Consider the following 12,314-nt stretch of genomic DNA (forward strand, 5'->3'; position numbering starts at 1 on the left):
CTCCCCCAAAACCCCACCGCAAGGAAGATCTCAGGAAGATCTTGTCTAGACCATGCTTTTGCCAAGAAAGGTTGGCCAGATGATCCTTGAGGTCCCTTCCAACCTGGTATTCTATGATTCTGTGATCTCACGCACCCACTGTTGGCACCACCTAGACCCAGGCAAGGCTCCTCCAGACGCCTGGCTGTCTCCTGGTTTAAGATACAGCAAGTTGACTCTAATTCCCTTAGCTCAGTTGGATGTGAGAAATCGGGGATAATTGCGTTTAAATTTGTTGAAACAGGTTGCAAGATTTGCCAGCTAATGGTGTTGAGTTGTCTTTCCCTTTTCATCCTTCGGTGTGTATGCGTGCATGCTGATGGTGTTTGGTTTGGGGTTTTTTAATAGCAGTTGGTGCTTTGCAGTAGGCTTGTCAGCCAGGAACACCTCGCAGCCCGGCTCCGGCCAGCTCCGACGTGTGGTCCCTGAGTCCCACAGAAAGCCAACAGCTCCTAGTCGAGAAGAGTCTGTCTCCTGCTGTACGTGTGCTTGGAGGAAAAAAGACCTAAAAGGGTAATTAATAGCTGCAGCGACATGAGAATTCCCTAATTTGGGCTTTTGTCAAAGAGAAAGTTTAGTTCTTTATTGGATATTTCCCACCAGCCCTCGCAATGTCTCGTTGCTGGTAGATCTACTGATACTCTGGTGGTGTTGGCAGAGGAAAGTCCTTTTCAAGCCATCTTGATGCTCTCTCCTGTCACTGGGAGGAAATATTGTGGTGGGTAAGAGGGAAAGGGATGTTTGTTTCTGGGATAGAAGCACAGAACCATAGAACAGCCCAGGTTAGAAGGGACCTTGAAAGATCATCTGGTCCAACCTTTCATGGGAAGGGAAGCCTAGATGAGATGATCTAGCACCCTGTCCAATCGCGTCGTGAAACCCTCCAGCATTGGAGACCCTACCACATCCCCTGGGAAGCTGTTCCAGTGAACGGTTGTTCTCCCTGTAAGAAATTCCTTTCTTACATCGCGATGAAACCTCTCCTGGTGCAACTTGGAGACATTACCCCTTGTCTTCTCCATGTAGCTCCTTGTGAAGAGAGTGCCTCCGTCCTCCTTGTAGCCACCCTTTAAGTACTGGAATACTGTGATCAGGTTCCCCCTGAGCCTTCACTTCTCCAGGAAGAAGAGACCTAGGCCTTGAATAAAGTGCATGTTCGTCTTCAGGATGGGGTTGCTTCTCCTTTCACCATCCAGTTACTCCATAGGCAATCTGGTGCAAGAGCCTCGTGGCTCTGGTGATGGCTCTTTTACAAGAACTGATAGTTCATGTGGGATTTCAGCCCCCAAAAGTCAGGATATTAAAAAGCAAAAGGGCTGGGAAGACACAGACGCGAGCGCAGAGGTGATGACGGCTCTTTCGACCTTAACAGGACCGAAATGCATGTCTGTTAGCAACCAAATCCCTTCAGCAGGGACTGGAAAAAAACAAAAACTTTGCTTGCCAGGGAGCAGAAAGATATGGTTTCCATTTCTGGCTGGACTGCAGGCTGCCCTCGTGTCTTGGAGCAGCTCCGGTTGTGAACAGTTGTTCTTCGCTTTTAATTTGGATGGGTTTTGCTTCCTGCTCCAGGATGTAATATCGTGTCCGGTGTCGTGGCGGGTCTGTCCCAGGAAGCTCTTCCCTCTGCTAACAGGGAATGATCACACTCCTCTTCCAGTAGACTTGTCCATGAGCCCAGAGCATTTGGTGCATCTCAAGTGGTAGTCTCCTGCAGGTCAAAAGTATTTGGGTGCAACTCCGTTTGTGGATGCTCAGAGTGGTGCTGCATCAGTTCAAAAGAAGGACAAGAAAAAAACAGAAGAGCCAGGTGTTGCATGAAGTCAGGGAATTCAGGAATTTTCATCTGTCCTGCAGTAACACTTGACCTTCATATCTTTGGCTTGAAGAGGGGAGGAGAGGTCCTTGGGGCCAAGAGAATCCCATATCTAGAGTTATCCCTGCAACATCATCCTGACTTCTCTGAGATAGGACAAGGGGGTTTTGCATGGGTTTATTTTCATCTTAGAAAACATGGGTCTCCCTCTCCTGCCATCTTCTTTCTCTCTAGCCACCATGCATCACCTCCCAGGTTTGTGCAGAGCCCGCTGTGACGCTGGTGCAAGCGTGCAAATGCTGGTGCTTGCTTTGATCTTGTTCCAGGGGTGCTGGCAGAGCTTGCAAACTGTGTTTTGAATCAGTTTGGATTCACATTACATTATTTCTGGCTTGGCTGAAAGAATTTTATCCAGATTCAGTGCTGTCGTCTTGTGTCAGAGAGAACATACTGTCCTGCTTTGCTTCGCATCTGGAGGGAGAAGCTTGCAAAGTCACTGCGATGTCCCCGTTTCCTTTGCCACCGGCGTGCAATTAAGTCGCAACCATCCCTTCCCTGCACTTGATGCAAGGGCTGTAAAAACATGCCTCTGCTTTGAAAAAAAATAACATTTTTGAAGAGTTTGAGACGGCAATATTACAAGGGGGGTGACAAGGAGGTGTTTTTTGAGGTGGAACTGAGGGAAACGGGTAGAAAGTGCTTCTCGGCCCTGCCAAGGGGAGCCTGGGGCAGAGCTGGGAACTGGTTCCCAGTTTAATTCTTTCTTTCCAGCGTCACCCTTCCTTGCATCACCATTTGATTAAAAGTTCATATATGTGTATAAAACCAAATTTATTTTTTTTTAGTACCTTTCTTCTGGCAGCATATTCAAACCATTCTCCATTTCTTCGTTTTTATAAATATATCCGTGAACCTCTCCCCGCTCTTGCGGCAAAGATGCTTCTCGTGCCGCGGGAAGCTGCAGGTTCGCAGCCCCGCTCTGCGCACGCAGCACGTCTGCAGCTTTCTGAGCTTATTCCACTTTCATATCATTGCGGTAAAAGCTCCTCGGTTCCCCCCCCCCCCCCCCCCCCCTTCTTTGCCTTTCCCCCCAGTGTATGTCCTGTCGAGTTTGATTTATAGCCTTGAAAAGGAGACTCTAGTTTGAAGAATTAATGGTATTTGCATATTTTGTTTGGAATCTCCCCCGGCAGGCCCGCCGCAGCCCAGCGCCGCAGCGCAGGCAGGTTTTTCCTTTCCCTTTTTTTTTTTTTTTTTTCAGTCGTTCAGATTTAGCAGCAGAGGTGAAAAGTTTAAACAGTAAAACCAATAAAACCACATTTATGTGACAGATAAATCGTTTTGAGACAGCTTGCCCTGAGCCGTCAGGCTTCCTCCTGCAAGACCTCTCTCCTACGGAGCACGACCTGCGGCAGAGCCCTGCAAGCGCCGGCGATGCCCTGCGCCGCGCGGCAGCCGGGGGCCAAAGGTGCCAGCCCCGGCTATCCTCAGACCTGCCTCGCCGGCAAGATTGATGTGGGCAAACAGTTGTAAAATACACAGGCTATCCGTCACTGTCGTGAGCCGGCCGGGGGGAGTCTGGCTATCCCAGCGCTCGGGGAAGGTCCAGCCCAGGGGGGGAGCGGATTTAGGATGGGGCTTGTTTAGAACCATAGAATCGTTTAGGTTGGAAAAGACCTTTAAGATCACCCAGTCCAACCGTTAACCCAGCACTGCCAAGGCCACCACTAAACCATGTCCTCGAGCACCACGTCTACCCGGCTTTTAAATCCCCCCAGGGATGGGGACTCAGCCCCTGCCCTGGGCAGCCTGGGCCAGGCCCTGACAGCCCTTTGGGGGAAGAAGTTTTTCCCCATACCCACCCCAACCCTGCCCTGGCGCAGCTTGAGGCCGTTCCCTCTCGTCCCATCGCTTGTTCCTGGGGAGCAGAGACCGACCCCCCCGGCTCCAGCCTCCTTTCAGGCCGTTGCAGAGAGCGATGAGGGCTCCCCTCAGCCTCCTCTTCTCCAGGCTGAGCCCCCCCAGCTCCCCCAGCCGCTCCTCCCCAGCCTTGTGCTCCAGCCCCTGCCCCAGCCTCGCTGCCCTGCTCTGGCCACGCTCCAGCCCCTCCATGGCCGCCTTGGGGTGCGGGGCCCAGCGCTGAGCACAGCATTCGAGGGGCGGCCTCACCAGTGCCCAGCGCAGGACAAGTAAAAAGTCTCTCTCCATCTTTCCTATAAGCCCCCTTTAAGCACTGAAAGGCCACACTAAGGTCTCCCCACAGCCTTCTCCTCTCTGGGCTGAACAACCCCAGCTCTCAGCCTTTCTTCACAGCAGAGGTGCTCCAGCCCTTGCACCATTTTCGTGGCCTCCTCTGGTCTTGCTCCAACAGGTCCATGTTAAAAGAGATCCATAAAATAACTTGCCCCGACCATCCCTTCACGCTGGTGGCAGCGCAGCGGGAGGTGTGGTGGTGCACCTTCAACGCCGGCAGAGCCCGGCAGCCTCGTGCGGGAGCTGCACTGCTTCAGCCAGCTGAGCTGAACTGAGCTGGAGCAGAGCTGTGGGATGGGGATGGCCGTCGGGCCGAGGACTGTGTGCCATGCCAGCCTCATCACCTGGCCCTGGTGGGACTGCCAAGCGTTGGCGTGGGCCCCCAAGCTGGAGGGCGAGGGCTGAGCTGCCCTAGGCAGCCGTTCATCCGACTTTTGCTTAAAAACCTCCCCACGCTGCCTTGGCCACGCTCTTTCAGAGACAGGCATGGGAGGTTGCTCCGTGCCCTTTCCTTACCCATCCTCTGAGCTCCTGCACAGTTCCCCGAGCCTCTGCTGTCTCCCCAGGCCTCCTGTTTATAACGCCTCCTGATGCTTTTTATTTTATCTTCTCCTAACCCGCTTCTAATCATTGCCTTTTTATTTTGGTTCTTCTTTTGTCCCTTTCTCCCAGGACTTTACTTCTACTCCCCGTGAAGGGCTACCTGGCCCTTTGACGGTCCGGCCATGCACTTTCTATGGCAATAACTCGTGCTGCTTTGTTCGTGGTTTGCCAGAGGCACGTTTGGTCCCCCCGGGGCCACCAGCACAAGGACTTCAATGCACTGGGGGGGATCCGATTTAGCCTGTACAACCATGCAGCTTCCCCCAGCAGCCACCAAACCCGACAGAAGAGTTTTGGCCCCGCTGTGCTCTATGAAAAGAGCCTGTGAAATCATATTTAAGGTCGTCTCTTGAAGGTGCCCTTTGGAAAAAGCTCCTGCCGATGATGTTCAGCTCGGGTTTGTAGTTAACACAATGGACCCGCCGTACAAAGCCGCGCGGGACCGCAGGCTGGAAAAGCCCTCTTAGGTCCCGGCTAATCCGTCCCCCCCGCCAGCCTGGGAGATTGTTCCCGACCGCTTGTTTTCTTTGCCCTGACCTACATAGTCAAAAAGAATCTTGTTGCACATTTTTGTTTTGTACCTTGAGGTCTCAGAGGAGCCAAATCCCCTTCTTAGCAGGGCGGGACGTGTTGTTAAACAGTGCTGGAGTCTCCAAGAAAACCATGGAGGCGCAGGGACAATCAGCCCTCTATGGTCCTCGCTCGGCCGCGGGATGGTCCTTCTTCTCCGGGCTTCTGCAGTGGGCGCCGGGACGCGCGGATGCAGGCGATGAAGACGTCCACGCGCTTGGCAGCCTGTCCTGCAAAAGAGTGGTCACAGCAGCCCTCCAAGGCAGAAGGCTGGGGGTGGGGGGGGGGAATGCAGCCGCTCTTAATTAGCCTGTTTTACATGATGGAGATGAAGGCTTCATCTCATACGTCCTCAGCTGTGCTTTCACGGGTGGGCAGAGAGGCAAGTCCTCTTAGGGGTGATGAGGTCCTCGTGTGGGAAAGACGTGGGAGCTCCTGTTCGGTTTTTAAGGAAAATAAGGATGTGAAAGGTGGGGTGGAAGAGGGCATTTAGGAAACCTGGGCTGTAGTTTGCTCCTTCCTCACCTGAATCGGCTGGGAGTGGTGGGGCACTGAGGGGGTCGTTTGTGGAGGTGAAGGGCTTCAGGTGTGAATTTTGGGGGCCTGAAGCAGGGACTGTCACGGACGGCTGAATTAATCCGCTTTTTCCTTCCCCTGCTGCCAGGGGCTGGTGGTTTCTCTTACAAATGTCTGGAAACCACCTGGGACTCCCAGTCTCCTCTGGCAGCTGCGTTCACCCAAGATAAACCCTGGATGAGTTTATCTTAAGCTCCTGGACGAGTTTATCTTAAGCTCCTGGACGGGTCCCACGCCCCCGCCGAGGAGCTCTTGTCATTAGAGATGCTTACAAAGCGCTTGGAAGATGCTGAGATGGAGCAAGCGTGATGAGAAATCCTTGTGGCATGGTTCAAACGGTGCCGGGGGTTATTTGGGGACAGAAGAAGTTTGTGGTGACTTTGACCCCAAAAGTGCCCTCCTGCTGTAGCTGAGAGCATCGGGGTGCTGGGGTTCTTCGCCACCCACCTCTTTGGGGTGTCTCAGTCCTCATATCCCCTGTACTGCTAGTTCACCCCCAAAACAGAGATAACAGGAGTAGTAGGAGTCCACTATGGCTAAATTAATATAACCATTCATAAATTAACATTGACTATTAATAAATTAATAATGAAATAGGAGTAAGTTAATAATTAAATATTAGCAGCATAATACTAAATAAATTACTAAAGACTGCCAACCATTTTTTGCGGTTAACACCACCTGCCCAGGATCGTTGCCAGCTTTCAGATAAAACACCTGCTCTCTCGCCAGCTTTTTAAAATCTTATATCTGTTTTGTTCTTTCTTTCCGGCGGCTGCTTCAGCTCTTAGATCTGTTCATCCAGTGGGACTGGTCGACGTATTTGGCTGACTACGGGCAACCCACGTGCAAGTATCTTCGCGTGAACCCGACGACAGCCCTGATCCTGCTGGAAAAGTGAGTGCGGGTCCGGACACTCGGGACGGTTTTCAGCCCCATCTCGCTTCGGGCAAGCGCGTGTTTTAGGAGCTCATTCCATCACGTGCGGTGCGTGGACGGAGCAGCCTGGGGAGCAGGAGGCTCCTTGTGATCCAGTGAGCAAAGCCTTCACCCCTGGGCGGACAGTGGGAGCTCAAATAGAAAAATCCTATTTTATCCCACTAACCTGAATCCCAGGGGTTTTATCAAAATGCATTGACTGGGCTGAGGGTCTGTCTTTTTGCTTCACTCTTAAGCAGAGTTTTCCTTGTCTTACAACAGAATTCCGCTTGTAAGGGCGTATCTCAAGCCCCCCAAAATCCTTTCAAATTTGCTGGCCTGCAGGCTTGTCTAACTGCCCCAAGGCTGTCAGTGTTTAAGAGGCATTGGGCCAATGCCCTTAACCACGTGCTTTAACTTTTGGTCAGCCCTGAAGTGGTCGGGCAGTTGGACTAGGTGATCGGTGTAGGACCCTGCCAACTGAAAATATTCTGTCCTATCCTATCCTATCCTATTTATCCTATCCTATCCTATCCTATTTATCCTATCCTATCCTATGCTATCCTATCCTATCTCCCTTCTGTTGGATCCATGGAGAAAGGATCAATTGCTAAAAGCCCAGCTACGGGCCAGGGACAGTGTCTGTAGGTGGCTGTGTGCTCCAGGGCTTGCCCTTAGCAAGGACATGCTCTTTGATAAGGCTGAATCTGAGACTCTTTGGAGCCTGTAGTTCACAGGCTTTGCACAGCTTCAGCCCAAGCCCTGGAGCTGTGCCGAGGAGCAGCGCCGGGACGCGCCGGGCGAGCGCCGCGTGGCCTCTGCGGGGCTTTGGGATCCCTCCTGACGCACAGCGAGGAGGCTTGTGCCAGTCCTACGAGCCAGCAGCAAGGAAGGAAAGCCCATGAGTTTGCTGCAGACCCAAAGAGGGGGATTTACTTCGCTTGTAACCCCTCTAGCCCATGGGAGAGAAGTGCCACCAGTCACCCACCCTGCCCGTGGTAGGAGGTGGCCCAGATGACCCTTTCTCTGGTAGACCTCCAGGCTCTCATTGGGAGGATCAGCCCTACTCCTGCCCCTTTGCTGCCATCAGACCTCACAGCTGGTCTTCCAGCAGATCTGACAGTAGAAGTAACCTGCCAAAAATGATAATTAATAATTTTCCAAGCAGCTCATGCCATGGGCACTCCACTGCTAAGTCTTGCATGGAGGAGCAGGCAGGATTAGCGAGTTTGCAGTCAGATTGGGTTAGGTCTACCATGAAATCAGACCCTTAGGAGGAGTCTGAGTTGTTTTTGGAGTTCCTCTCTTTCTCAGTTGCTTGCAGAGGAGGAGATGACTTGTTTATAGTTGGGGCTACACTTTTAGAAGACCAGTCTTGGTGTGTTGCTGAGCTTTGGAGTTGCGTCTGTATTATCTGTGGTCCACGTAACCGCACCACCTCCTCTCCCACCAAGGAGAATAGCTAATTTCACAGCAACTCATGACATCCAGATGTTATCAATATGGTACACAGGGACTAAACTTAGGTAGTTGTTGTGTAAAGCACTTTTATACATTATAGCATTGTTTTGATATACATATTTCTATGTGCTGTGTAATATGTTGTGTTATTCGCAACATATTCGCAACCTGACATCCATGATGGAAAAGCGTGTGGTATATTCAGAGCTATCAATAAAATGGTAAAAATTGGAGAGCTTGGACATGAGGCAGCTGGAGGAGCCAGGGAACTGGGAGCGGCAGTGAGCTGGGATCCGTGGCAGTCGCTGGGAAGGCAGTGGGACAGCAGGAGGGCGGCTTCGTGCTCCTGGCCATTTTCCCCAGGTAGTACTTGAGCGTACAGCATCCGTGCTCGGTGCTGGTATTAAAAAGCCCCAAACCCCAGCTGGCTTGCCAGCCTTCTCCCCGAAAAGGGCCTCATTTGAAGGGCAATCTTCACGTGTCCGATTTGCTTTCCGGAGGCAGCCCCGGTGGAGTCACTGGCTTGGCACTTGCATCTCCTGCATCCTCGTGGCGTGGCATCGCCGGCATGGCACTGCCTGCATGCTCTGGCGGGCTCTGCCCTGTCCCTGCTCGGGCTTCAAGCCCTCTGGGGAGTCTCCATGCATCATCCACCAGCTCCAGCTCCCCCGAGACTCTGCAGTGACCTGGCCGTAGCTTCAGGCACGCCTGCTCCCCCCGCGCTCCGAGCCCACCTCCCCAGCCCTCTCCGTAGGCAGCCGAGCTTTGCCGACAAGGCGACGTGAAATTCTGATCCGCTGGTTCGTTTTGTAACTTGTTTTCATCATTATCTCTTTTCCTAATCACACATCTCTCATAGGATATCACGAGTGTAAGTATGCTGCTTGCTTGGGCTTTTACCCTCACCTTGCAGTGACTTTATTGTTTGATTTAAATGGGGCACTAAATGATCTAAATGCAAGCTGTCTTTGAAACGGTTCCCTCCAGTAACTTTATCGTCTCAAATGCACTAATTAGAGCTAAAAGAGGAGCTTTTACTCTGTTGCTTTTTTTCCTTATAGATTAATTTAAACAAAGCTTGGCTCTATTGAAGGTGGTGTTTGTTGACAGGGGTGGGGACAGCACTAAGCTCTCTCTTTCCCTTCCTCTTACTTTTAATTCTTGCGCTAACGCACAGGGACCACGTTACAAAACCGGGCTCGGTTCTCCCAGGGCTCTGCAGGCACATGCTTAAAGAAATAAAAGTGTTGATCCAGCCGCTGAGCTGCTCGGAAGCATTGCTTCCCTCTTTCAAAGCTGATATTCTTGGTGTCTGGATGCACCGCTTGATCAGGGACTGGGTTTTTCCTAGAGCCAAATGCTGGAAAAGAAAGAGGCCGGCATTTCGGAACACCTTGACACCAACCACGTTATAGGGCAGCTCCAGGAGTGGAGCCGGCGTGGTCTCCTGAAGCAGATCTGCAAGCTCAGCCTCTCCCAGGGATGCAGCCGCTGCCGACGCTGCCTGGTCCCTGGCACAGCACACCCAAATTCCGCAGGATTTTGCGTCCCATAGGCAGCTTCATTCATTAATGATACTTAATAGCTTAGTGCCTCTACCTTCACGTGATGTCTGAAGATACCGGCAGCTCCCGTCCCTCCCGGACACTCATCCCCCCTTTAACAGATCCACCTACGTGGGTTTGTCGTGGCATCAGTGCTCTGACTGTGAGGCTTTTTCATCCCAATCCAGTAGCTTTATCCGTGCAACTCCTTTCTAATCATTCGAACACATGCAAAGGTTTTCTTGCATACAACGTGCGTTCCTTCAAAAACATTTCATGGACCTGAACAGGTCCCACGGGATCAGGGATGGCTCCGAGGATGCCCAGGGTGAGAGGGCTCTTAGGGCAGAGGGTGCTCTGCTGTGAATTCCCCACGTGTTACCGGCGGGTAGCTGCAGCAGGCAGCGATGGGCAGGGATGGGTACAGCTCTGGGTGGAGGTTTCTGAAGGTACAGGTTTACTTTCAGCACCTCTGATGTCCCCACATAGCCTCTGAAATAGAAAGAGAGCTCTCAGCCCTCCTGGTAAAGTGGTTTGAAGCCCGCTGGAGCCGTACGGCACTGCCGGAGGAACGGGTGTCCCGCGGGAGGACGGTTATTGCCAAAATTCATGATCCCGTGGCACCTCTGGCCCGTGCAACTCAAACGCCCCGCTTCCCATCGGTGCGATCGCTCCCTGGTTCTTGCGGCGGAGCAGCTGGCAACCTGCTTTGGTTAAAAAAAAAAGAGAAAGAAAAAAAATAATACTTGTTTTGCTGAATAAAAGTGCTCCAAGCTATCTTGTTACTGTTGGGAAAGCAGCTCGATTGTAATCCTGTGTCTTTGGGCACTTATAACTTTAGCAAATCAGCCTTTGGGATAAAGTTGTTATCCTTGTTTCCAGTTCCAAGCTGGATGTTTTTGGGAACATTTCAGATTCCCTTTGGCTCTTTTTAGGAAGATTGAAGCATGAAAAACCTTAGATTTTTTTTTAATCGGTTAAATAAGTTTCAAGAGGTTTGATTTGTGCTCAGTTAACTCAAAAACCCCAGTTTGATTAAGTGCCAACTTCCCAGGGACTATCCACGCCATGTCCCCGTCACTTTAATGCTTCATTTAGGTCCCCAAAGCTGAAAATACAGGTTTATGTGACTCGTCCAAAGCCATCTGTCTCTGCCAGATCTGATTCACGGAGAAAATAATTTACAAATTGTGGTATTATAAAAGAGCGGTGCCGGCTGAGAACCAGCGGGTTGGATGCTGAGGCTGATACCTTCAGGAGCTGTTGGAGGGTTGACCCTGGCGGGGTGGTTTCCCTTCCCAGCACATGCCCTGCCTGCGGGAAGCTAACGCTCGGAGCGTGCAACGAGACTTGTCCCCCCCCAAATACGCATCCGCGAATGCAAGCGTGCATGAACCCCCGGCTTTGCATGGCGGAGAGAGATGGAGCTGCACCAGCTTCGCCGTCAGGTCCCATCCCACCACCCCCTCTTCTTGTCTCTGGCTTTTTGGAGGCCTCACGGAGACCAGTGCACTACTTCGTGTATTAAATGTGATTTTAAAAAAATAGAAATCTCAAGAGGATTTTTAAATTGAGGAAACCAGTGCTGGATTCCTTCCTTTAATATAAATTATATTATATTGTATAATATTTTCAAGTTCACAACTCCGAACCTGTCCGACTGCCACAAAAACTGCATCTCTTGGCCGCATGCAATGCACCGTTTCCAATAAGAAGCCTTAATGCTGTGGATTTGATGCTAATTTTTTAATTCCCTCCTAATATCACAGCGTTGTCATTTACCACTTCATGAGGTGACATGGGGACGTAGCAAAAGCTGTTTGGAAGGGGAGAACGAGAGGCTTTAGGGTTTCACGCGTTTTGGCATTAGAGATAGACCCTACGGTGGCATTGATCGGGATTTGTGGGGTTTAAAGCAAAACTGCAAACTGTGTAAAGCCGGCACATGGCTTGGTATGCCAGTCTTTACACAAATACGTGATAAAAATGGGGGTAGAGCCTTTAGATGCAGTCACCTCCTCTCTCTATCAGAGCCTGAATACGGGCACTTTACATGCGATTCCTTCGCGGGGCTTGGGTGCACCGTTGAGCAGCGATACCTGTGCCATAACCTGTTTCTGCTCTGCGCAGGATGAGAGACACGAGCAGAAAAAACAACGTTTTTGCCCAGTTCCGGAAAAACGAGAGGGACAAGCAGAAGCTGATAGACACCGTGGCCAAGCAGCTCCGCAGCCTGATCAACAGCCATCACTCGTGAGGGACTCGGGGACCTCCTGCCCGCGCCGGTCCCTGCGCCGCAGCCTTCCACATGCCCGGACTTGGGATTCTTGTTCAAAGAGAATATATGTATTTTTTTATTCACCTGTATAGTATTCATGAAACCTACCGTAATGATAAAACGTCCCTTGTTAAACAATCCCGGGGAAGATAGGCGGCACTGCTCGTGAAGGTGGTGTCAGGAGTCTCCTATTATAAACTCCTATTTTCAGGGGTTTATAAAGTGACGGTAAATCCTGAAGCCTGAGAGAGAAGTT

General features: G+C 51.3%; 1 protein-coding gene across 2 annotated transcripts in view; it reads left to right on the forward strand.

The window, feature by feature from the left end:
- The window catches only part of EXOC6B (exocyst complex component 6B), a 304,900-nt gene extending 292,817 nt beyond the window's left edge, over positions 1 to 12,083 (forward strand). For both annotated transcript variants that reach the window (XM_082315216.1, XM_082315217.1), the window contains exons 21-22: positions 6,642 to 6,754; positions 11,911 to 12,083. In XM_082315216.1, the coding sequence (XP_082171342.1) occupies positions 6,642 to 6,754; positions 11,911 to 12,037 (240 nt within the window). In that variant the 3' untranslated portion in view covers positions 12,038 to 12,083. The remainder of the gene's footprint in view (positions 1 to 6,641; positions 6,755 to 11,910) is intronic.
- Positions 12,084 to 12,314: the final 231 nt, after the last annotated feature.

This window comes from Platalea leucorodia, assembly GCF_965183815.1.
Source record: "Platalea leucorodia genome assembly, chromosome: 6".
NCBI classification, from domain to species: domain Eukaryota; kingdom Metazoa; phylum Chordata; class Aves; order Pelecaniformes; family Threskiornithidae; genus Platalea; species Platalea leucorodia.